Source organism: Aquarana catesbeiana, linkage group LG13, assembly GCF_042186555.1.
Source record: "Aquarana catesbeiana isolate 2022-GZ linkage group LG13, ASM4218655v1, whole genome shotgun sequence".
NCBI lineage: Eukaryota > Metazoa > Chordata > Amphibia > Anura > Ranidae > Aquarana > Aquarana catesbeiana.
In genome coordinates this window covers 80140684-80163180 of record NC_133336.1, presented here as the reverse complement: position 1 = coordinate 80163180, position 22497 = coordinate 80140684, and the positions used below count along the sequence as shown (strand labels likewise).

Below are 22497 nucleotides of genomic sequence, written 5' to 3'. Positions count from 1 at the left end.
TCTCCCAGGTCTCTGCCTCCTCATTGGCTGAGATGCTGCAGCAGGAGCCATTGGCTTCTGCCGCTGTCAATCGCAACCAGTGAGGGGGGATGGGGGCTGAGCCCTGTTTTATGGAAGTACAGAGCAAGGCTTGGGAGTGAGCATGCACTAGTGCCCATACAGCAAGTAGCTTGCTGTGGGGTCCCTTGGAGAAGCCAGATTTGCCGGTGGGAGGATCGGGGCTGCTCTGTGCAAAACCACAGAGCAGGTAAGTATGAAGTTTTATCATCTTATATCTGTACCTTTTTTTTTTTTTTTTTTTTTTATCTCATAAGGATGAGGTAACTGCATCGTGCCTCCTAGAATACATGTTTCCACATGCCTGTTATGCTGAGAACACACTCAATTCGTTGCTGCATTTCTGCAGCCATCTTTTACAAAGGCAATACCACAGGAACTAAGTGCCTGGGTTATAGTGGTGCCTTCTCTGGATATGAAAAACGCCATCCATTCTGCAATCGTACACCATGTGTACCCGCTTGGGATTCCCTCACTATGAATGGCCGACACAGGTGCAAAGGAGCTAGGATAAAAGGGAAGAATAACATGGATTCTGTTGATGGCCTACAGGAGACACAGAACACTCAGGGTTGATAGCTGTTCACTTGTCCTAAAGCAATGTCCTATATCAACACTGCTCCCCTCTGCTCCCCTCTGCTGACTTAAACCTCCTCACTACTAGAACCTTCAGGTTTTAGAAGCTAGAAATTATAGCATCCTCTCTTCCCCCTGGCTCTGTTCATGAATCAGAAGCATGACCACCTTTGCCAAAGATGTAGACGAAAGTATTGAGGATATTGGTTTTGTAGCAGAGGATTTTTTTTTCCCCTGATGCTTATGAGATGCCAGGTATGGCCTGCACCAAATGCTTTCCATTGTGGACACACTAATTGATGTGGTTTGCACTTGCCTAATTTCACACAACCAAAGCAGACCCCTATGTGGGTACTAAGGTTTAATCTGCAGTCTGTGAAGACTGTAGTTTAACTGCTGAAAGAATGTTATATCTTTTTAAAGGATACAAAAAATAATTTCCCCCTCTCTCTTTACCATCAACTCTGCCAGCTTCAGACCTAAGGAAGGGGCATTTGACTGCCTTGCACCAACTTTGGGCGCGAGGAGAGGTTGTACCAGTTCCTTTACAAGAAAGGTTTCAATGGGAAATGCAGTTGTGGACATTCAGGCTTCCAGGTTCAACAAGCTGAAACAATTCATGGCCAAGGCAGAGGTCCTCTAGCCTTCACAGTAGATGCTCTGGATATTTCTGGCCTTGATTTGAACTGGTTTATGACTTCCCTCTGCTGACCTTCCCTCAACTGCTGTGCAAGACAAAGGGAGTGTCCCAGTGATTCTCATACCAATTTGTCCCAGAAGAACATTGTACACAGACATGCTCAGACTTCTGGAAAACAACCCTTGGCCGCTTTCAAACAGGCCAGACTTACTGGTCAAGGCCCCCTGTTCAATCCTGCAGCTCAGTCACTGACTTAACGGCATGCCTGTTGAAACTCAAGTCCTAAAGTATAAGTGGTGTGTTTTGATTTGGTTGTTTCCACCTTGCTAAGAACAAGGAAATCCAACTTCTGCAAGACTTACCTTCGCTCATGGAAGATATTCTTTGCATGGTGCGAGGACAGGTGGCTTAACCTTAGGGAATAGACTCGCTCGTATTATTGCCTTTCTTCATTCTAGTCTTGACCAGTTGCTGACCCTAAGTACCCTCTAAGGGACAGGTTTCTGCCTTATCCATATTCTTCCAGAAACCTCTTGCCTCTCAATTCCTTATCAAACGTTTTCTACTTGAAGTTGCTCTTATTTGACTTTGTCACATTCGCCTCTAAACCTGGTGCTCTGTTCTTCAGAGGACCCCTTTGAACCAATTAGAGACGTTCTGCTTGAAGACCTTTTAGGTTGCCTTCTTGGTTGCTATTTTTTTTAGGCATATTTCCAAGGTAGCAGCTCTCTAGTAAAGAACTTTTTCTTGCTTTGAAGACACAAGGTCTTTTTGAAACCAAAAACTTTTTTTTTTTTACCCCAAGGCAGTATTTTTTCTCAGTGAGGACAAATCCTCTGTTCACACATTGTTTTAACAGGTGGACGTTCGAGCCCCAGTTTATTAAAGAATGGGCCACAGTGTCTTTCAAGTTATCGGCATATTTTGTTCAGGTTTTCTAAACCCCTGGGTATTTCTTGTGGGCCTGTTGGCAGTTCTATGTTGCTATGTTGTCCACCCCTCAGTTTTATTGCCTGGGTATGTCCCATGGTCTATGAATACAAGTACTGTACTATTAAGACAAGTTTTAATGTAAATTCCTTATATTGGTGTACAGGACACAGGTCTCTCCCCTCTGTCTTTTTTTTTTTTTTTTTTTTTTTTTTTTATTCTTTATTTATCATTTTGTATATATATAACAATACAATCCCTGAGGGGAAAAGTCTTCAAACAAAACCGCTGTCAAATTTTTTTAAACAAAGCTCAATATCCCCTCTTACCCCCCAACCCATCCTCCCTACCCCCCCCCTCAGGACCGTGCTAGTCCAATGGAGTATGAGTCCATATACCTTAGCTTATGATAAATCAGCAACCTCCTTCAGATAATCCCAAGTCCCTTTGAACTTGGTCCAAGCGGCCCATCTCCCTGATTGCTCTTCTTCTTTAGGTTCAATTCCTCCCTTGTCTAGCTGCTCGATGTTATATATATCATTGAGACTGTTCAACCAGTCTTGAGTACAAGGCCTCGAGACATTCATCCAGTTCAAGGATATCTGTCTCTTGGCTTCATCCAACAAAATAGGGACTAGGGAAGACTTATAGTTTTTTAACGAGTCCGAGGTCTTGTGGAGGAGACAGACCCATGGGTCCTCGTCTAATGTTATTCCAGTAATGACTTTTATTAACCTTAGTACTTTTCCCCAGAAGGTTTTTATAACGGGACACTCCCACCAGATATGGGCCATTGTTCCTAAAACTGGGCAGCCTCTCCAGCAGGTGTTTGGTTTAGTCCTATCCATTTTGCTGACCCTATCTGGGGTAGCGTACCATCTCGCAAGGCATTTAAAATGGCTTTCTGTTCTTCTGGTGTCTGTTGCTACATAGTGGGCCATCTTCAAAATCTTTTCTATCCCAACTTCGCTGCATTGAGACCCCAATTCCAGTTCCCACTTTTTAATATAGGGGGGTGTCTCCAATTCTTCCTCAGTTCCCAAGATCCTATAAATTTGTGTTATTGCTCTTCCTGTCTGTTCCTTTATGCAGAGCTGCTCAAAAGGTCTAAGTTCTTCCATACTCCTAAGTGGTTTGGGAAGTCTCTCTATGAAGTGGGAGAGCTGAAGAAACCTCCATCTATTCATTACCCAGAGATTAGATTCTGTACTTAGTTCTGAAAATGTGCGAATTTGCCCCTTGTGTAGAAAGTGTTTCAATTGAACCGTGTCTCCCTTTAGCCAGTTTCCTCCTACCTCCCTCCTCCCTGGCTCGAAAAAAATATTATCTTTCATGTGTATCAGTGGTGAGTTATATGACCATTTGTTCTTACAGTGTATCCTATCCCAATGTTTAAATGTGTTTTGCGTTAATTGTGATGTCTGAGTGCTCAGTGATCTAAATTTTGGGGGATTCCAAAGTGCCTGTCCTAAATTTGTGTTGCTCAAAAAGTGTTCAATGTGAACCCAACGTTTGTCTGTGTCTTTTTTGTTCCATTCCGTGATCCTAGATAGCACTACAGCGCTATAGTATCTGTTAAAATCCGGTAAAGCAATTCCCCCTTTTTTCTTCCCCCTGCTAAGAACTGTGTAGGCAATGCGTGGTTTTTTACCCCCCCAAACTGCCCCACTTATTAGCCTCCTAAGGGCCTTCAAAAAATACCCGGGTAGAGGGATGGGCAGCATTTGAAATTTAAACAGGATCTTGGGTGTTAGATTCATTTTTATCGTGTTGACTCGCCCAAACCACGAGAGAGGTCTGGTCTGGAGTCTTCTCACTTCTCGTCTGGTATCGTCAAGCATAGGTAAAAAATTTTTTACAAATATTCTATTGAAGGAGTTGGCAAGTTTTATCCCCAGATATTCCATCTCCTCTTTCCAAGGGAAAGGGAAAACTGCGGCCAGATGGCTTTCTTCTTGTTTGCTAATGTTTATGTTTAAACATTCGGATTTACTGGAATTAATTTTAAAATTCGAAACTTCTCCATATTTTTTAATAATGTGGAGTAAATTGGGCAGGGTTATTCTAGGGTTGGTAACGAAGAATACAATATCGTCAGCAAAAGCCGCTAGTTTATGCTCCTCCGTTCCAACCCTTACTCCTCCACAGTCCACATTTTTGCGGATGGTAGACCGCAGCGATTCAAGGGTCAGGACGAACAAGAGAGGGGACAGGGGGCAACCCTGCCTTGTTCCATTGAGCATCCTGAATGGCTTAGAAGTAGTCCTATTTACTCTCACCATCCCTGCCGGGTTACTGTATAAAGCCCTGACCCAGGAGATGAACCTCTGACCAAACCCTAGGGCCTCTAAAGTGTTTAACATGAACCCCCAGTCTACCCTGTCAAAAGCTTTTTCAGCATCAATTGACAGGAATAGAGCTGGGGGTCCACCTTGTTTACATACTTCTGATAGGAGCACCGCCCTAACCCCATTGTCCCTAAACTGTCTCCCTTTGATAAAACCTGCCTGGTCCGGATGCACAAGATCCATCATTTTCTCTTTAAGCCTGTTTGCTAAAACTTTTGCGTAGAGCTTGACATCTGCGTTCAGAAGGGAGATTGGTCTATAACTAGAACACAACCTGACGTCCTTCCCTTCCTTCTGAATAAGTGTGATTGTAGCAGTCAAGGCCTCTATTGTCAGTTCACCTCCTGTTCCAAGGCCATTCCAAAAGTGGCAAAGCCTCGGGACCAGGATATGTTTCATTTTTTTGAGGTAAAGAGAGGTGAAACCGTCCGGGCCTGGACTTTTCCCCTTCGGAGACTCCCTTAATGCTGCCAAGATTTCTTCTTCTACAAAAGGTCTATCCAGTAGTTCCCTGTCCTCTGCTGATAGACCCCCTAGTCCCGCCTCCTTCAGGAACTCCTTACTCCTGTCCGAGCGAGATAAATCTTCTACTCCCCGTTGCCCTAGAGAGTATAGATCCCTGTAATACTTTTGAAATTCGTCTGCTATGGCATTGTTCGTCACTCTTACTGCCCCTTCTTTGCTAAGTATTTTCTCCACAAAGTTCCTGCTTTTCTTTTTCCTAATTATCCTAGCCAGGTGTTTACTGGGCTTGTTGGCCCAGAAGTAGTTGTTCCTGGTTATAGCGTTTATAGCTCTCTTGGCTTCTAGGTCCATCGTGTCTCTTAACTCCTCTCTCTTGGCAACTAGTGCATGGTAGCTATCTAGATCCCGGCCCTTAGCTTTTTTATGTGCTTGTTCCAAGGAAAAGATTTCCTCTATCAGTTTTCCTCTAGCTTCTCTTTTCTTTTTTTTCAGACCTGCTCCTATTGAGATTAGGATACCCCTTATATAGGCTTTGTGTGTGTCCCATAGTAAGGCTGGTGACACATCCCCCGTGTCGTTTGCTTTAAAGAAAAAGTCTGCCTCTTCTTGAAGTCTCTCCATAATTTCAGGATCTCTCAATAGATCCTCGTTCAGTTTCCATGAATAGGGACGCCCTTGCCCATCTGGTATTCTAATCTGCATCGCGATCGGGGAGTGGTCTGATAGGGTCATTACCTCTATTTTTGTTTCCTTGATCCAATCTAACAGGCTATGATCAATAAGGAAATAATCTAGCCTGGAGTAGGTCCCGTGCACAGGGGAGAAGAACGTGTAGTCTCTCTCTTTAGGATGCTGAAGCCTCGACATCCATTAACTGACTTTGGTGTAGCTTATGCCTGATAGCCCTGAGTAACACCTTCCCTGTCCCCTGTGCACGGGACGTACCATCCAGTTCCGGTTCCAAACAGAAGTTTAAATCCCCTCCCAAGATCACCACGCCCTCTCCGAACTCAGACAGTTTTTTCAAGATCTGACCCAAAAAGACCGTCGGTTTCTTGTTGGGACAGTAGACATTTACTAGGGTGACCAGTTTAGGACCTAAGTTGCCTTTTAGAAAGATAAAGCGGCCATCAGGATCTGCCAATCTTTCTCTTAGGGAGAAGTTTATGTCTTTTGAAAGCCCAATGGCGACTCCCCTCGACCCCCTATCAGGGGAGTCCCCATAGAACCACTGAGGGAACCTAGTTGAGAAGAGCCTAATTTTAGTGTCAAGGGTCAGATGAGTCTCTTGTAGAAAGATTACATCTCCCCTTAGTCGTTCCAGCTCTTTTAAAATTTTATGTCTTTTACAGGGCGAGTTTAGGCCTTTCACGTTGTATGAGATAAATTTAAGTTCCAGCATAACTGGGGATTGGTTCATCTGTAGAGTCCTCCCTTGATCTTAGCACGTCCTGCGGAACCCTCCCCATTCCCCCTCCCCTCTTCCCACCCACCCAATACCCTCCCCCCCCTCCCCTCCCCCCCGTGGTGGAATTATCACCCTGAGTCCCCCAGGTTGGAACTTCTCCCGTTCCAATCTTCAGAACTCCCTCCTCAGGGTGAAGCTCCAACGAGAACTCTAGCATTTACACTCCCTCCCGATGGAGGAGAGTGTATGAGAGGTATCTTGTCTCCTTAATACGGTAGAACCGCCCCTGAGCCCCCGCCCCCCCCCCCACCCCCCCCCACACCCCCCAAGTACAACAAGTCACAACACCACCCAGCATCCCCCCAACTCCCGTTTTAGCTTAAGGCTCGAGGCGCTCCCCCTGCTGCAAACCAAACCGGAGAGGGGAAGAGACAAGAGAAGGGAGGGGGGGAGGGGGGGGGGCGACCGGGAGAGGAAAAAAAAAAAAAAACAAACAAAACCCTCTCTACCGTCCCGCCCCCCCCCCCCCCCCCCACCACCCCAGCAAGACACTCTAGTGTTTTAGTCCTCTGAGTCTCTCAATCAAGTTTAACCTGAGACATATCTGGAACGGGGATGCCCAGGCTGTCACAGAAGTCCCGTGCTTCCTCCATATATCTCATCCTGTTTGATCTGCCGTCCTTTAGGACAATCAGGGATGTTGGGAACCCCCAACTGTATTTGAGATTTGCTTTCCTTAACTGCTCCAGGATTGGTCTCATCTGTCTTCTACGGGCAAGTGTTCCTGCAGAGAGGTCGGAAAATATCTGTAGCTCTTTATCTTCGAACATTATGGGGGGGGGCTCCCTTTAAAGTCTTCCATATTTTCTCCTTATCTTCGTATTGGTGGAATTTAACAATCACATCTCTAGGAGAGTCTTGTTTTACATGCGTAGGCCTTCTTACTCTGTGTACCCGGTCTATCAAGATGGGCTCTTCTATTCGCTTTCCCATTATAGGGTTAAAGATTTTTTTCATCTTTTCCCCTAGATCCTCGCCCTGTTGCTCTGGGATTGACCTGATGCGTAGGTTTTGTCGCCGACTTTGATTCTCCTGTTCCTCTAATCGAAATATCATGTTGCGGTTTTCAATCCGCAGTTTGCTGAGTTGCTCTTTTAATTCGGAGATTTCTTTGGTATGGCGCTCTGTGACCTCCTCTACCTCCTCCACCCGACGCAGGAGGTGACCCATGTCTGCTCGGACATTAGATATTTCAGATTTTATCACACTTTCTAACTTAGTAAACATTTCAATGAGATCTGTTTTACTTGGTACGAGCGCCATTATCCCCTGTTCTTCCGCCGAGCTCCAGACAGATGCCCCCTCCATATCCGATTCTTCGCGGACTTTGTCCCCCTGGCCCCCTTTTTGCTTCTGTTGCTCTTTCTTTTTATCTTTTGACCCTGTTTGTTTTGTCTCCATACTAGGGCTTTTGGCGCTTGCTTCTTTTAAATATTTTTGGATGGAGCTGGTGTTGAGGCTATCTCTGGTACTCTGGGGTTCAGTTGTTCGCGTTGAGCGGCCTCTCATACTTTCACCTCCAGCTGCCGATTACAGCTACCCCTTGATCAGGCCTGTTTGCCCTGGGCCTAATGTCCGCCCAAAGGGCTGAAGTTGTCCTTTATTAAACCCTCGATGTATGGGTGGGTGGTGGGACGGTCCCAGTGTGGTGTTCAGGAGGGGGGAAGAGGGTAGTAAAAAAGGGGGGGGGGTAATACACCCCGCCGCCCCGTGTCGTCCGCAAAGCTCAAAGCTCCAACCGTCCGACCAGTCTACAGTCCAGGGAGAGATGGTCCCGCTCACAGCTGGCCTTGGTACGATTCACAGGGGATGTTAAGTTTAAGGAAGATTTAGTTGCTCCTCTGCTGTGGCTGCTGTACCTTTTACATTCCCCTTTTCTTTCCCAACTACCTCCTTCCTCTCCCCCTTATCCCCGCCTCCTCCAGGCCTTCCCCTCTGTATAAAAGATAGCCTATGGGGTTTTATTCACAGCAAAAAGTAAACAAGGCAAAGTAGGAATGAAGAGCAGGCTTTTGGCCCACTTTTTACCCCCCAGGGAAGGAAGTTATCAGTACCCAGCCATATTGGAAAAATTAGACATCCTCTAATTTTCCTCTATTTTCCTATATTTCCTACTAGTACTCCATTCTAGTATTCATGAGAGAAAACACAGTTCATTGGTTAGGCGGTAATCAGAAATCAAGCTGCTAGTGCTGGGTTTGAGAAACCGGGGTTATATTGTTAGTTTTACAGCATTTCAATCATTGCTTCTTTTGTCCACAGTTTTCCAATTTGTATTACATGTGACTCGGGGTTAAATCAGATGCGTTGTTTCCCTACCGTACCAGTGATGAGTCGCGGGATCTCAGCCTGAGTTAGGATCCCCAGCCTCAGAGTCTTTCACGGTGTCAGTCTCTAGAGAGATCATCTGCCCGATATGCTGCTTGAGTGTGTGCAGCCTAAACTCTGCTCCTCAGCATGGAAGGGAGGGGGGGTCCGTAGATGGCGTCTTCCTCAATCTCCTCGGCGGTGGGGGGGACGGGGGGAGGGGGGGGGGACGGGAGGCGAGGCGGAACAGCCCAGGAAGCGGCCACTGTGCCTAGCCCGGACCGTGTCTCAGCCGTCTCTCACACGGCGAAGCATCCGGGCACTCTGTCGCTGCACCTCCGCCAGAGCTGACGCTGGGCTCCTCCCTCGTGCGGACGTCACACGCCCATCCCCTTGAGTGTGTCTCCCCTCTGTCTTGATCTCTCCTCACTGCTTGCTAAAAAACTAAAGCCTCTCAAAGTGGGCAGGGTTTATATAGGTACATTCTAAGGGCAGGCTTCGTCCTAGTTTTTTCTAGTATCCAGTCACCTGAAGGTTGCAATATATAACTTATAATCTGTAAATACAAGTCCTGTACTGTACTCCAAGATTGGTGAATTTACAGGTTAGTCAAAATTCCTAATTTGCATAAGTATTAGAATTTCTCTTCCTACTAAGATGAATTGTATGAGTAATACACGTTTCTGTAGGATGTGCGTGCATTCAATTTTATTTTACAACTGCTGGTTCTTTTACAGCTGTTGACCTTTTATAAACTTATTTCTTTTATAATACTGCACCTCCATAAAATTATGTACTTGTATTGTAGAGGGAGTGCACTCCAGAAGCGGTTAAGGGACAGGGAAAAGGAGATTGAAGCAGATGAACGGGATAGAAAACGAGAGAAAGAAGAACTTGAGGAAATCAGACAGAGGTTATTGGCTGAAGGACACCCAGACCCAGATGCTGAACTTCAAAGAGTCAGTATTGTGTTATTTTTTTTTTTCAGGGCTTATCATTCATTTTCAAAAACGCCTCCCGGTGTGCAGAACCTTGGATTCATTTGTTGTCCTGCTAAGCTAGGATTTAAATCAGTATCCACTTAAGCTCTTCACCTCTTTCCTAAAACCTGTTTAAAATATTAAGTCAGCCATTACAGATACTGTAGCTGCTGACTTTTATTGGGGAAACTTACCTGTCTAAGGATCCAGCGTCCTCACCCCCGATCCGGTTCTTCGCCAGTCCCCGGCGACAGCATGTTTAGTGTGGGAAGCCGGGTGTGACTCCTTGTGGCTTCACACTGCATATGCACTAGCTGCACTGTATGAATGGTCCTGCAGCTACCTGGGACCTGTGATGAGGTTGGGGGGTGGGTGTGAAATTCCAGTGCAATGCAACAAAAAAGAATGTCTATCAGTGTTAGAGGAGGGGGCGAGGAAAACCTAAAACAGAACCTCCCCTGTTAGCTTGAAGTTCTTCCTTAAGTATAGTGTTTACTTACTACCACCGTGGAAGATGAGAATGCAGTTCTGCCCTGGTTAACTTTTGTATTGCTTAGACCAGGGGTGTGTCCCGCCACAGTTAGGTGTTCTATATTCTCACTGTAGGTTGGGCCTGGTGGGACCTCTGCAGAATAGATGTTAACAATTTGACTACTGGGTGACTGAAGTTGATTAATTAGTCTAACTTGAGATGATTGAGTGCCAAAAAATAGGGCTCTGCTGGACACCTTTTCACATCACATCCTACAAGTTTTATGAATTGAACTTGCCCAAGTAAAGGGGTCCAAAGGATTCTCTACAAATTGACTTGAGGAGCTGCCATTCAGGTGCTGCCCTAATAAGAAACTATAATCCTTTTGTTATAATGGTCATGACAACATAGAGGACTGCAAATCCTTCCCCTCAATTCATTGAGCTCTTTGCTAATCATTAAAAGTGGGGAACCACTTCCTGCTCATTATCCTCTGTTTTCTTATAGTAGAACCAGGCTTCATTAACCACTTCAGCCCTGGAAGATTTTACCCCCTTCCTGACCAGAGAACTTTTTACAATTTGGCACTGCGTCGCTTTAACTGACAATTGCGCGGTCATGCAATGCTGTACCCAAACAAAATGTGTGTCCTTTTTTCCACAAATAGAGCTTTATTTTGGTGGTATTTGATCACCTCTGAGGTTTTTATTTTTGCGCTATAAATGAAAAAAGTGACAATTTTGAAAAAAACAATATTTGTTACTTTTTGCTATAATAAATATCCCCCAATTTAAAAAAAAAAAAAAAAAACTAAATTCTTCATCAGTTTAAGCCAATATATATTCTGCATATTTTTGGTTTAAAAAAAAATCGCAATAAGTGTATATTGATTGGTGAGCACAAAAGTTATAGCGCCTACAAACTATGGGAAATATTTATGGCGTTTTAATTTTTTTACTAGTAATGGCAGTGATCTGCGATTTTTAGTGGTATTGCAACGGACAGATCAGAGACTTTTGACACATTTTTGGGACCATTGACATTTTATAGAGCGATCAGTGCTATAAATATGCACTGATTCCTGTATAAATGTCACTGGCAGGGAAGGGGTTAACACTAGGGGGTGATCAAGGGGTTAACTGTGTGTTCCCTCACTGTGTTCTAACTGTGTGGAGATGGGACTAACTAGGAGAGATGACAGATCCCTGTCCCTACTTTGTAGGAACACATGATCTGTCTTCTGTCCTCTGACAGCACAGGGATTTGTGTGTGTAAACACACAAATGTTGGCACACCCATGCTGAGAGCCAGCATGGGTGTGCCAACATTTGTGTGTTTACACAAACACATGGTCGCGTTTGGCCGGCGGTGATCGCGTGTGCCGGCCACGCACGTCGGGTCCCCCGCTCGCGCGCCCTCTGGTGGCTCTTCTGGGCAAAGCCGTATATATACGGGATTTCGCCCAGGAGAGCCATTCTGCCGCAGTATATCTGCGTGAGCTGGTCGGGAACCGGTTGACTTGCACGTTTTGGAAATGCCAGCATTTTTTTGTATGTACTGATCCTTTCTGAGTTCTTTGATGTCCTTTATGTTTGGCAGTATATACGGCTTGCAGTCAGACATTTGGTGAATAAGACTAGAAGAGGAGAACCACTGTTCCCAGTTCATATTTTTCATAAACAGGTTTCTCCTATGTTCGCAGCACTTTGACGAACTTCTCCATGTGTAGAATTTTCTGTCTCTCCTTGAACCGTTTAATCGTCAAAGGTGTAGACACTTTTTTCATGCTGTCATTCCTGAGAGTTGCACATGACTGACTAATCATGGAGTGGTATTATAACTTAAAAACAGGGTATTGCACTGGACCGTTCAAGGCTGCAGATAACCTGCAAAAGAGATTAGTATACAATTTTTATCTCTTAATACCTTTGTTTGGATGGAGTGGAGCTAGACCCCAGAAAATACTTGCCAATGTCCCATAGATTCTGGCTGGCCTATCCCTCACACTCTTTTCTACATTTTTACTATAGTTGTCTGAGAGGCTGTTTGGAACATTAATAAGCATCTTTATTTTTAAGGCAGTACTTTTAGGAAGCATGATTTGGAATCAAAAGTACCAAATGTCTGCATTTGAAGTATTTCATGTTCAAAGTATCTTATAAAAATGTACATGGAGACATTGGACATGTCTTCTACCAGCAGAGTATTTAAATGTTTAGAATTTTGCTTGTGCATTTGTATATTTTAATCTGCATGAATTGATTTTATACCTGATGCTTAGATGGAACAAGAGGCAGAAAGGCGACGACAGCCACCACAGATTAAGCCTCAGCCAGAATCTGAAGAGGAAGAGGAGGAAAAACCTGTAAGAGAAGTAAAAGTTGAGGAACAAATGGAAGAGGAGGAGGAGCCTGAACCAAAGCCTTGCCTTAAGCCCACCATGAGGCCTATTAGCTCTGCCCCATCTGTCTCGTCTGGTAGTGGACATGCAACCCCCAATTCTCCAGGGGATGAGTCTCCATGTGGAATCATCATTCCACATGAAAATTCGCCAGAGCAGCAGCCACAAGAGGAGTACCGGCCAAAAATAGGCCTGAGCCTCAAATTAGGTGAGTGGTTTGTTTCTAGGTACTTGACTAGTGTGTGTGTGTGTGTGTGTGACTTTTTCTTGCAGCTGTTTTCTGAATATTGAAGTCTCATTACTTATTGGTTTTTTTTTTTGTTTTGTTTTTTTAATCTTTAGGAGCCTCCAGTAGTCCGAGTCAGCCAAACGTTGCAAAAAGGAAGAAACTGCCAGTAGACAGTGTATTTAATAAATTTGAGGATGAAGATAGTGATGAGGTGCCAAGAAAAAGAAAACTGGTTCCACTGGATTATGGCGATGATGACAAATCTTCAGCCAAAAATAATGTGAACACAGAAGAGAAACGCAAACATATCAAGAGTCTTATTGAAAAAATACCTACAGCTAAACCAGAGCTGTTTGCTTATCCTTTGGACTGGTCCATTGTAGACACTGTGAGTGTTTTCTGCTTTCAGCTACTCATAGCAATTGCTGATGGAAATCTTCATCTGGCCAAGCTTTCTAAACTGGAAATATCTACAAAAGTAGTCTGAGGATCAAAATCTACAAATATATATTTTTTTTCATTTAATATCAAGTTATAATCATCCCTTTATTTGCAGGATTTCCTCATTTCCTGTTTTGGCTAGAGAATAGGAAGTGGAGGTAAATCTCCCAAATGAAACACAGATAGGGGTTATAAGCCCCCCCCCTTACTCTTTCCAAAATGAAAAACATTTTGCCTATCGCAGTACTTTATTCTTGTATTTATAATTAACCAACACTCCTAAGCTTAAGTTTACTTTTTTTTTTTTTTATCAGTACCAGGGACCGTACTTATATTCAATGAGAAGTGTCTCTTGTGGTGATGACTGGTCTCTTGGTTGTAATCTTCTGTCCTCTGATTGGAGGATGGACAGATAAGTGAATAGTTATCCATTCATAGAGCACTTTTCAATGATGGGAGCTATAGTGCAACTTCTATCAGAGGAGAGGGGGGTGAAAAGGGTGGCCATAGTCAGCACTTTTGAGTGCCTATGACCTAAAGAGGAGGCTTGGAGGATTTCAACTAAGAGACCAGCTGCCAGCAAAAAGGACACTTCTCGTCGAATGCAAGTACTGTCCCTTGTACAGATTAAAACAAAAAAAAAAAAAGTAACTCAATTTTGGTTTTAAATATAGGCATCCTAATTATAATCCAACACCAAGATGCTTTAACCACTTCAGCCTCGGATTGATTTACCCCCTTAAAGACCAGGCCATTTTTTGCGATACGGCACTGCGTTACTTTTGTTTTACACTATATTTCTTCTAGAATTTCATCATTTCAGACCAGTATACATTCTTATTGGAAAATATATCTCCTTATTAAACTAATATATCATTTCCTTATTTTTAAAACCACATATAGGGTCAGTCCAAAGCAAGTTCTGAAATTTTTCTTTGCATATATTCTCTATACAACATAATTAGCGTTACTTTAACTGACAATTGTGTGGTCATGCGACGCTGTACCCAAATAAAATTGATGTCCTTTTTTCCCCCCAACAAATAGAGCTTTCTTTTGGTGGTATTTGAACACCTCTGGAGTTTCTATTTTTTGCGCTATAAACAAAGATTGACCTGTTTGAAAAAAACAATCTGCTATAATACATATCCAAAAAAAAAAATGAAAAAAACTAAATTATTCATCAATTTAGGCCAACATGTTTTCTTCTACATATTTTTGGTAAAAAAAAAAATCGCAATAAGCTTATATTGGTTTGGACAAAAGTTATATTGCCTACAAAATAGGGGATAGAATTTTTTGTTGTTTTTACTGGTAATGGTGGCGATCTGTGTGTTTTTTTTTTTTTTTTTTTTTTTTTTGGGCAGGACTGCAACATTGCGGTGGACAACTCTGACCCTAAGTGACACTTCGGGGACCTGTGACACCAATACAGTGATCAGTACTAGAAAAATGCACTGATTACTGTATAAATGACACTGACAAGGGAAGGGGTTAACTACAGGGGCGATCAAAGGGTTAACTGTGTTCCTTCGGTGTGTTTCTAACTGCGTGGGGGAAGTTCTGAAAGGAAAAACACAGATCGCTTTTCCTGATCACTAGGAACAGCAGATCTCCATGTTATCCCCGTCAGAATGGGGATCTGCCTTGTTTACTGCAATCGTGGGTGGCCAGTGGACATCGGCTCCTCCTACGTGCAGCAGGCGCACGCCCATACGATCGCATGAAACTGCGAACAGGTGCGTCATTTCGCTCAATAGAGCTGCCCTTTCGCAGTATATATGCGGTGGGCGGTCTTTAAGTGGTTAAGTACAACTAAAGGCAAAACTTTTTTTTTTTTTTTTTTTAAATTTTGGAGAGGGATTGGAAGACTTGTCCGTTTTTACTGCTCACTGTGCCCCTGTTAGCGAGATTCGCCTAGCCCTGGTGGCCTGGGGGTCCCCAAGAAATTCCCATTAATTTGCATGGATTTCCTCTCACTTCCTGTTTGGATATTGGGACAGGAAGTGAAGGGAAATGTCCGCAATGAAACAGATGGCGAAAACAATCTGACGGGTTATGTCCCTCCCTTAGGCCCCATACACACTATTAGATTTTCTGCAGATTTTTGTCTTCAGATTTACCAAAACCATGTAGTGCAAGATCCTGCCTGATTGCATACAAATTGAAACTCTTAAGGTCTGACCTCGTATTATATGGTTTTGGTAAATCTGAAGGCCAAAGTCTGCAGAAAATCTAATAGTGTGTATGGGGATCTACAAAAATCTATCCAAAAAAAAAAAAAAGAAGTTTGCTCATAGTTCTACTTTAACCTATTAGTCAAAACACCTCTTCTTTGCCTTTCTGATTTGATTTTGCTATGTTATGGGCTACAATTTCCCTAACTGCCATCTTGCTTTGCCCCTAAGGCAAACATGATTGTGTTTTGCAGTGCCATTCATTTTAATTGGCATCCCAACTCACATTAAGGGGGCAGCAGTGCCCACTTGTGAACCCTCTGCAGTGCTGCATTGCCTGGTTTATGTGCATTGGTAGTCTATTGAAAATGAATAGCCTGTCTTAATGCATTGTGTTGAAAACAATTAGTGTGAACAGTCTCTTGAAGTTGGGGACTGACAGACCCTGATTAATGTGAAATTTAAATCAATGAAGGTAATAGCAAGCATGCATCTTGTAACATCTTCTCATAGGCAGTACGTTTGCAGTTTTTGGAGAAAGTTTAATTTTTAAATTGTATTGAACAAAAGGTTTTCAGTTTAATCTGTACTTTGTTATTCAAGCAGCTGGAAGGCTTACAGAGCCATCTTTAGTCTGCTGGTAATGTCTTTTTATCAATTGGGTCCTTAATGTCTAAATGAGATTTCCCTGACTACAGTGGGGAAAATAATTATTTGATCCCCTGCAGATTTTGTAAGTTTGCCCACTTACCAAAAAATTAACGGTATATAATTTTTATCATGTATTTTAAATGATAGACACAGAATATCAACTAAAAATCCAGAAAAAACACATGATACAAATATTATAAAAGGAGTTGCAGTTCAGTGAGTAAAATAAGTATTTGATCCCCAAGCAAAACATGACTTGGTATCTGGTGGAGAAACCCTTGTTGGCAAGGGTCTTGTAGTTGGTTACCAGGATTGCACACATCTCAGGAGGGATTTTGATCCACTCTACTTTACAGATCTTCTCTAAATCCTTAAGGTTTTTTGGCTGTCGTTTAGCAACTCTGTTTCGGCTTGCTCCTACATTTTCTATATGATTAAGGTCTGGAGACTGGCTAGGCCACTCCATGACCTAAATGTGTTTTCTTGAGCCACTCCCTTTGTTGCCTTTGGTATGTTTTGGGTCATTGGCATGCTGGAAGACGCATCCATGACCCATCTTCAGTGTTCTGGCTGAGGTAAAAAGGTTCTCATCCAAGATTTTACAATACATGGCCCCACCCACTGGCCCCTCAATGCAAAGTCAGCCTGTACCTGTAGTAGGAAAACAGCCCCAAAGCATAATGTTTCCACCTATGTTCTTGACTGTAGGGATGGTGTTCTTGGGGTCATAGTCAGCATTTTTATTCCTCCAAACACTGCGAGTCCAGTTAATGCCAAAGAGATCAATTTTGGTCTCATCTGACCACAGCACTTTTTCTCCCAATCCTTCTCCGAATCACTTAGATGTTCATTGGCAAACTTCATACGGGCCTGTACATGTGCCTTCTTGAGGAAGAGGGACCTTGTGGGCGCCGCAGGATTTAATTTTTTGTTGATTTTCTGTCTCTATCATTTAAAATACACCTTTGATAAAAAATGATAGACCCTTCATTTCTTTGTAAGTGGGCAAAGTTACAAAATCTGCAGGGGTCAAATAATTATTTTCCCCACTGTATGTGAAACCGAGAATCTGCTTAATACATTTTATAATTAGTACTGTAGAGGAATCAGGCTTTTTTTATATTGAAAAACACAAAACGTTGATGGTGAATTTCTCTGACAACTCTAGTTGCCTGGATCTCACTTTAATTCAGACTATAATTTAGTCACTGACCTGTAGCAAGTGTTCAGATCTGTGACTCAGACTAAGTTCATAACCATGTCCTATTTCTGCTGACTTGTAACTGAAAGCTTGGACAGCGTAGGTGACAAGGAGCATTGTGTTTCATGTCATTAGGGACTACAGACCATTGTGTAATGATTACACAGGCCAACACATGTTTTTTGGTGCCTTGAATGTTAGACCTGTTCCTGGGTATATTTGACCTGCTGTTTCCAAAAATGGCAAATTCCCTATCCGCTCTAGTTTTTGAGTCTGGTCACACATCAGAAATCAGGATATAAATATGGCAAAATATACTGGGGTGATTCAGGCAGCACTGTTGGGAAGTAGCTATAACCTCTACAATGCTCAATCTGCAAAAATGAAACGATACGGGTGGCAATATATACACACCACCTATATCAGAACTATTACCTTGGACTTTGGAATTCAGCATTTTCAATGTCAAATTATAGTCGGAAGTATGTAAACACTCACTATATCTGCTAACTTGTGTGCAAAAACACTAGGTAACAGAAGAGCACGTTGATCAAGATCTTTTCAAAAGCTGAAATAAAAAGGTTATATCATTTTGACCATATCTAACAAACTAAAGCTGATACAGTCTAGCTAATGCAATTTTCTGAATCGGCGCCCCAAATAACCCCAAGAACAGATCTAAAAAGCAAGTCATCAAATTTTTTCTTTTGCTGTGTTATCCATATAGAATTACAAACTCAATGTACAAGCATGGTTTTAATACCGTTGCACACATTTTAACTAATTACATTAGGTTAACATCTCTCATGCACAGCTAAACCAAAAAAATAAGTTGTGTGTACTTTCAAGTCCTGTCAGATTTGCATTTTTTACTGTACTTATCTAACACAGTTGTGGGATGTGGATGTACAAGGAGTAGCATACATTCAGTATTTTGTGTAATGTATAAAGAGAAATTGTAATACATGGACTAATTTTGTGAGTTTTATATCTATATAACACACAATGTCTTCCTACTTCAGACATTAATGGAGCGAAGAATTAGGCCTTGGATCAATAAGAAAATCATAGAGTACATTGGTGAAGAAGAAGCCACGCTGGTTGATTTCGTATGTTCAAAGGTAAGGAATTTAAAACCTGTGCGGGTCAACTAATGTAGATTCACTCTTTTATATAGCACTGATAAAAAAGGATAAGAGATTATGGAGACCATTTGCATTTCCTTGCCATAAAGAAATTTGCGTCTAGTGTTCCTAATAGTAATTCGACAGGCACACTGGAAGTGGAGGTCAGTTATTTTACGGGTATCTGTACTGTAGCAGGAATTTGAAAAACCTAAAAATTATGCAGATATAGAGACTGCATAGAAACTCCATGCAGATAGTTCCCCAGGTAAGAATTCAGTTCAGGGCATTGGTGCTGTTACAGGACTCAACTTAGGTTTTTGTTTTTTTATCTTTTACTTTGGGTGTTTAAACTGTAAAAAAGGAAAATGCACAATAGTACTCAGATAAGCACATTGTTTTGACCTTTAAAAAGCAGATATTGGAAAATCGCAGTGGTCATTATTCCAGTGTCAAGCTCAATTTGTATAAGTTTATTTTATAAGTAAAGGTTTAATCTGTTCAAGAAGATTCCAAAGAAATCTGCTTTGTAGTAGTACATATGTACAAAACAGTTATTCATTCCTTTTTGCAGAATTTATTTTGTATTCTGCAGTAAATCTCACATTATTATAGTCATATGTTCCAACTAATAAATTCAATGTTCTTTACTAGGTAATGGCACACAGCTCTCCACAAAGTATATTGGACGATGTTGCAATGGTGAGTACACATTTATTACTCAGTATATTTAATAAATTGGGCAACTCCCTCCAGTTCATATTTCTTGTCAAGAGAAGTTAAACAGTTTATATAGGTGGACCGCCACGTTAAACTACGGGTGTACTTTTATTCTAAAACCTTGTACAGGATATAATCTTGATTTTTGCCAAATGGCAATCTGGTAAATGACTACAACCAGTGCTGGTGATTGTTGGCATTGGGGGAAAAGTTATTGTTTTATTACATTCTTAAATAGCTATATCCCGCCATATCCTTTAAAGTGAAATAGGAGGTCAGGGTAGATAAATAGGAGGAATTGGGGTCACCTGCAAGTACTTATCCCTTCAGTAATCCACTGCCAGCACACACTTTATTTCTCCCCTGTTTTGTTAGTCCCTTTAGAACCACTGAAAACCACGCCAGGGCTTTAGGACAAAAGATTGGGGATGAGTACTAAAAACCCTTTGCCCTACCTCCCACTAATCCCCTAAATCATTAAGTTATACCTGTCACATGACACATGAGAGCTGCTTTTGCAGGACTCCTTAAAATGCAAGTTGCCTGGCATCAGCAGTTAGACCTGGAAAATGCATTGTAAAAGTAAGTGTTTAGGAGAAGAAAAAACAAAAAGAGCATAAAATTTCCTTTTATGCTATGCGCCGAGGTTTCAATAAGCATAGAAGCCCAAGTATTGTTCTCTAAATGAGAGGTTAAATGCTCTCCTGAAAATTATACCTTAAAATGGTTATAAAGGCAGAAGGTTTTTTTTACCTTGATGCATCAGCAGCTCTCCCCAGCTCCCCTAATACTTGAGCTCCATCTTGATCCAGCGATGTGGAGGAGAACCTCTGCTCTCTGGGGACTCTCCCTCCTCATTGACTGAGATGGCAGCGGGTGCCATTGACTCCCGCTGCTGTCAGTCAGTGAGCCAATGAAGAGAAGGGGGACGAGCTGTGGCTCTGTGTCTGAGTGAACAGACAGAGCAGTGGCTCAGGTGCCCCTATAGCAAGCTGCTTGGAGGATAGGAGCCAGGAGCGCCTGCGAGGGACCCAAAAAGAGGAGGATCCGGGCTGCTCTGTGCAAAACCACTGCACAGAGCAGGTAAATGACTTATTTGTAAAAAATAAAAACATAGCCTTTAATATCACTTTAAGGAAACTGGAAATTTTTATCACAGTGGTAATTGACTGAGGTCTAGCTTGTTAAAACAGCTGCTTGATACAGTTGAATGGTTTTGTCAATAGTTTTTAGGTTATGTTTTGTGAACAGAAGTTGAGAATGTTTTGTTAAAGCCAGATTGGGCAATGTTGACTTCATCAGTGTTCTCTGCAATTTGGACCTTATTTTATTTGATACTATCTTATGTTCTCCTTCAGGTCCTCGATGAAGAAGCTGAAGTATTCATAGTGAAAATGTGGCGGTTACTAATTTATGAAACAGAAGCAAAGAAAATCGGTCTTGTGAAGTAAAACCTAGCCAAAATGCATTGGGTACCATCAAACCTTTGCTCTTAGGGCCTACAAAACATTGAACAGTATACTGCAGTCCCAGATTCCAGCAAGGTCATTGATACTTTCCAAAGTGATCAGACACGTTTGTTTTTATTTGTAGGGATTGTGATTTTTTTTGTTTTTCTCTCTAGATTCTCAGCTTTCTCCTAACTAAAGTTATCTTCGACCACAGAATAGGTGCACAAAATAAACCAGTGGCTTACTGGTACGGTTTAAAATATTCAGCTGCTGTACAATTGTCTCTGGTAACAATGTTTGTCCATACTCTTGTACATATTAAAATACCCAGTTTTTGCAATTTGTTTGCACTTATATACCTATTGGATAACAGCAGGATGAATGGCTGATCTCCTTGTAAATTTAGGTTTACAAAAGTCAGTGTCTACTTTTTCTTTTTCTATATTTATTGCTGCAAAATTACCTACATTTATTTTCTGTACAAATGGGCATGGCTGGCTGGTTACCTGGCAGAATTTTTTTCCGTATCGTGCTGTAAATATTTTTCTTATGGTCCCATATCTGAAAGGGAGACAAAAAAGCTTTCATCTGTAATTCCTCATGGGAGCTCCTATTTCCTGCTATCGAGTAACCCCCATCTCCTGCCTTCCCACCTTTTAATTTTAGTAAGCCATATCCCATATAAAAAGCTGAGTTTCTATTTGGCAGGCCCTATCATATTGCACCTTTTTGAACGCGTGACAAATGGATGCAACATCCCTCTTTTGTCAGTGCTAATGTTTTATTCCTTTTTTATTGTCCATTATTTAATAAACTCCTGCACTGGCTAATTGCAGACTAAAAACATGCTGTCCAACAATAAAACTTTTTTTTTATATGTATGTTCTTATCCTGCAGCAATTTAACATTTGAGGGGATTGCATTGATCTAATTTTAATTGTACCTGTATAGGAGTGTGATTCAAGTATATCAGCAATAATTGCTGAACACATAAGCACATTTCTAAGTTCTCAGCAAGGCCATAAAAAAATCCAGCACATGGTTGAAAATGTATAAAACCTTTAAAACACTGGCATTATACATTATGTATAAAAAAAATAACCTACATGCTTTTGAATGTAAGTTCAGTGTTGCTCTCCTAGTGAGCAATAGTGTCTGTTGAAGAACACGCATAACTGCTTATCTTTGTCATGATATATACTAGGGGTTGCACTCAGTTATTCCCATCCACTCAAAACTAAATCTTGGTGTAGCTTTGTGTAGGGTTAATATACATCTGACCAATATTCACCATTGGGACTGATTAACAAATGAACATGACCTGCTGTTTTTGTAATTGCTGCGATAACAGTCTATTCTGTATTTAAGGCATCGGTTTGTCTGAAATGTTGAAGCTGTGATCTATGATTGCCAGATACCTTGCATTTGCAAACTGTGTTAAGCCATCAAAGGCTCGCTCTGTAAATAATTCAGACATTAAAGTGTATATATTTGATATGCGGGCTTAGTGTCTTACAAGGTTTTCAATTCGGGATTGAAAATCGTACCAAGTGCAAGCAGATCATAAGAGGTACCTTTTTTTAAAACAATTATACAAAAAATTCTGTGTTAGAGACTTTGCCTGGGAGAAGGGGGAGCATGCGGCTGCAGTTATGAAGTGCAGACACCTACATGCAGCAGCCACCCAAATCCTTCTGTCACAGCTTCAGTCAATGCGGAAACTTGCCTATCCCCCTCTCTGTGTCCTGCGCGTTCCTATGGGCCATTGATGCTGCCCATCATAGTGGCAAGTCAATAAAAATGTAGGAGGCAAGGCCAAGCAGCAAGCTCTGGCACAGTTTGCCCCAAAATCCCATGGA

The 22497-nt window shown here is 42.1% G+C and overlaps 1 protein-coding gene across 3 annotated transcripts in view; it reads left to right on the top strand.

Moving 5' to 3' along the window:
- Positions 1–22133, top strand: part of RBM25 (RNA binding motif protein 25) — a 73233-nt gene extending 51100 nt beyond the window's left edge. For all 3 annotated transcript variants that reach the window (XM_073610120.1, XM_073610121.1, XM_073610119.1), the window contains exons 14-19: positions 9600–9750; positions 12525–12852; positions 12987–13261; positions 18366–18464; positions 19122–19169; positions 20546–22133. In XM_073610120.1, coding sequence (XP_073466221.1) covers positions 9600–9750; positions 12525–12852; positions 12987–13261; positions 18366–18464; positions 19122–19169; positions 20546–20638 — 994 coding nt within the window. In that variant the 3' untranslated portion in view covers positions 20639–22133. The remainder of the gene's footprint in view (positions 1–9599; positions 9751–12524; positions 12853–12986; positions 13262–18365; positions 18465–19121; positions 19170–20545) is intronic.
- The last annotated feature ends 364 nt before the right edge of the window (positions 22134–22497 follow it).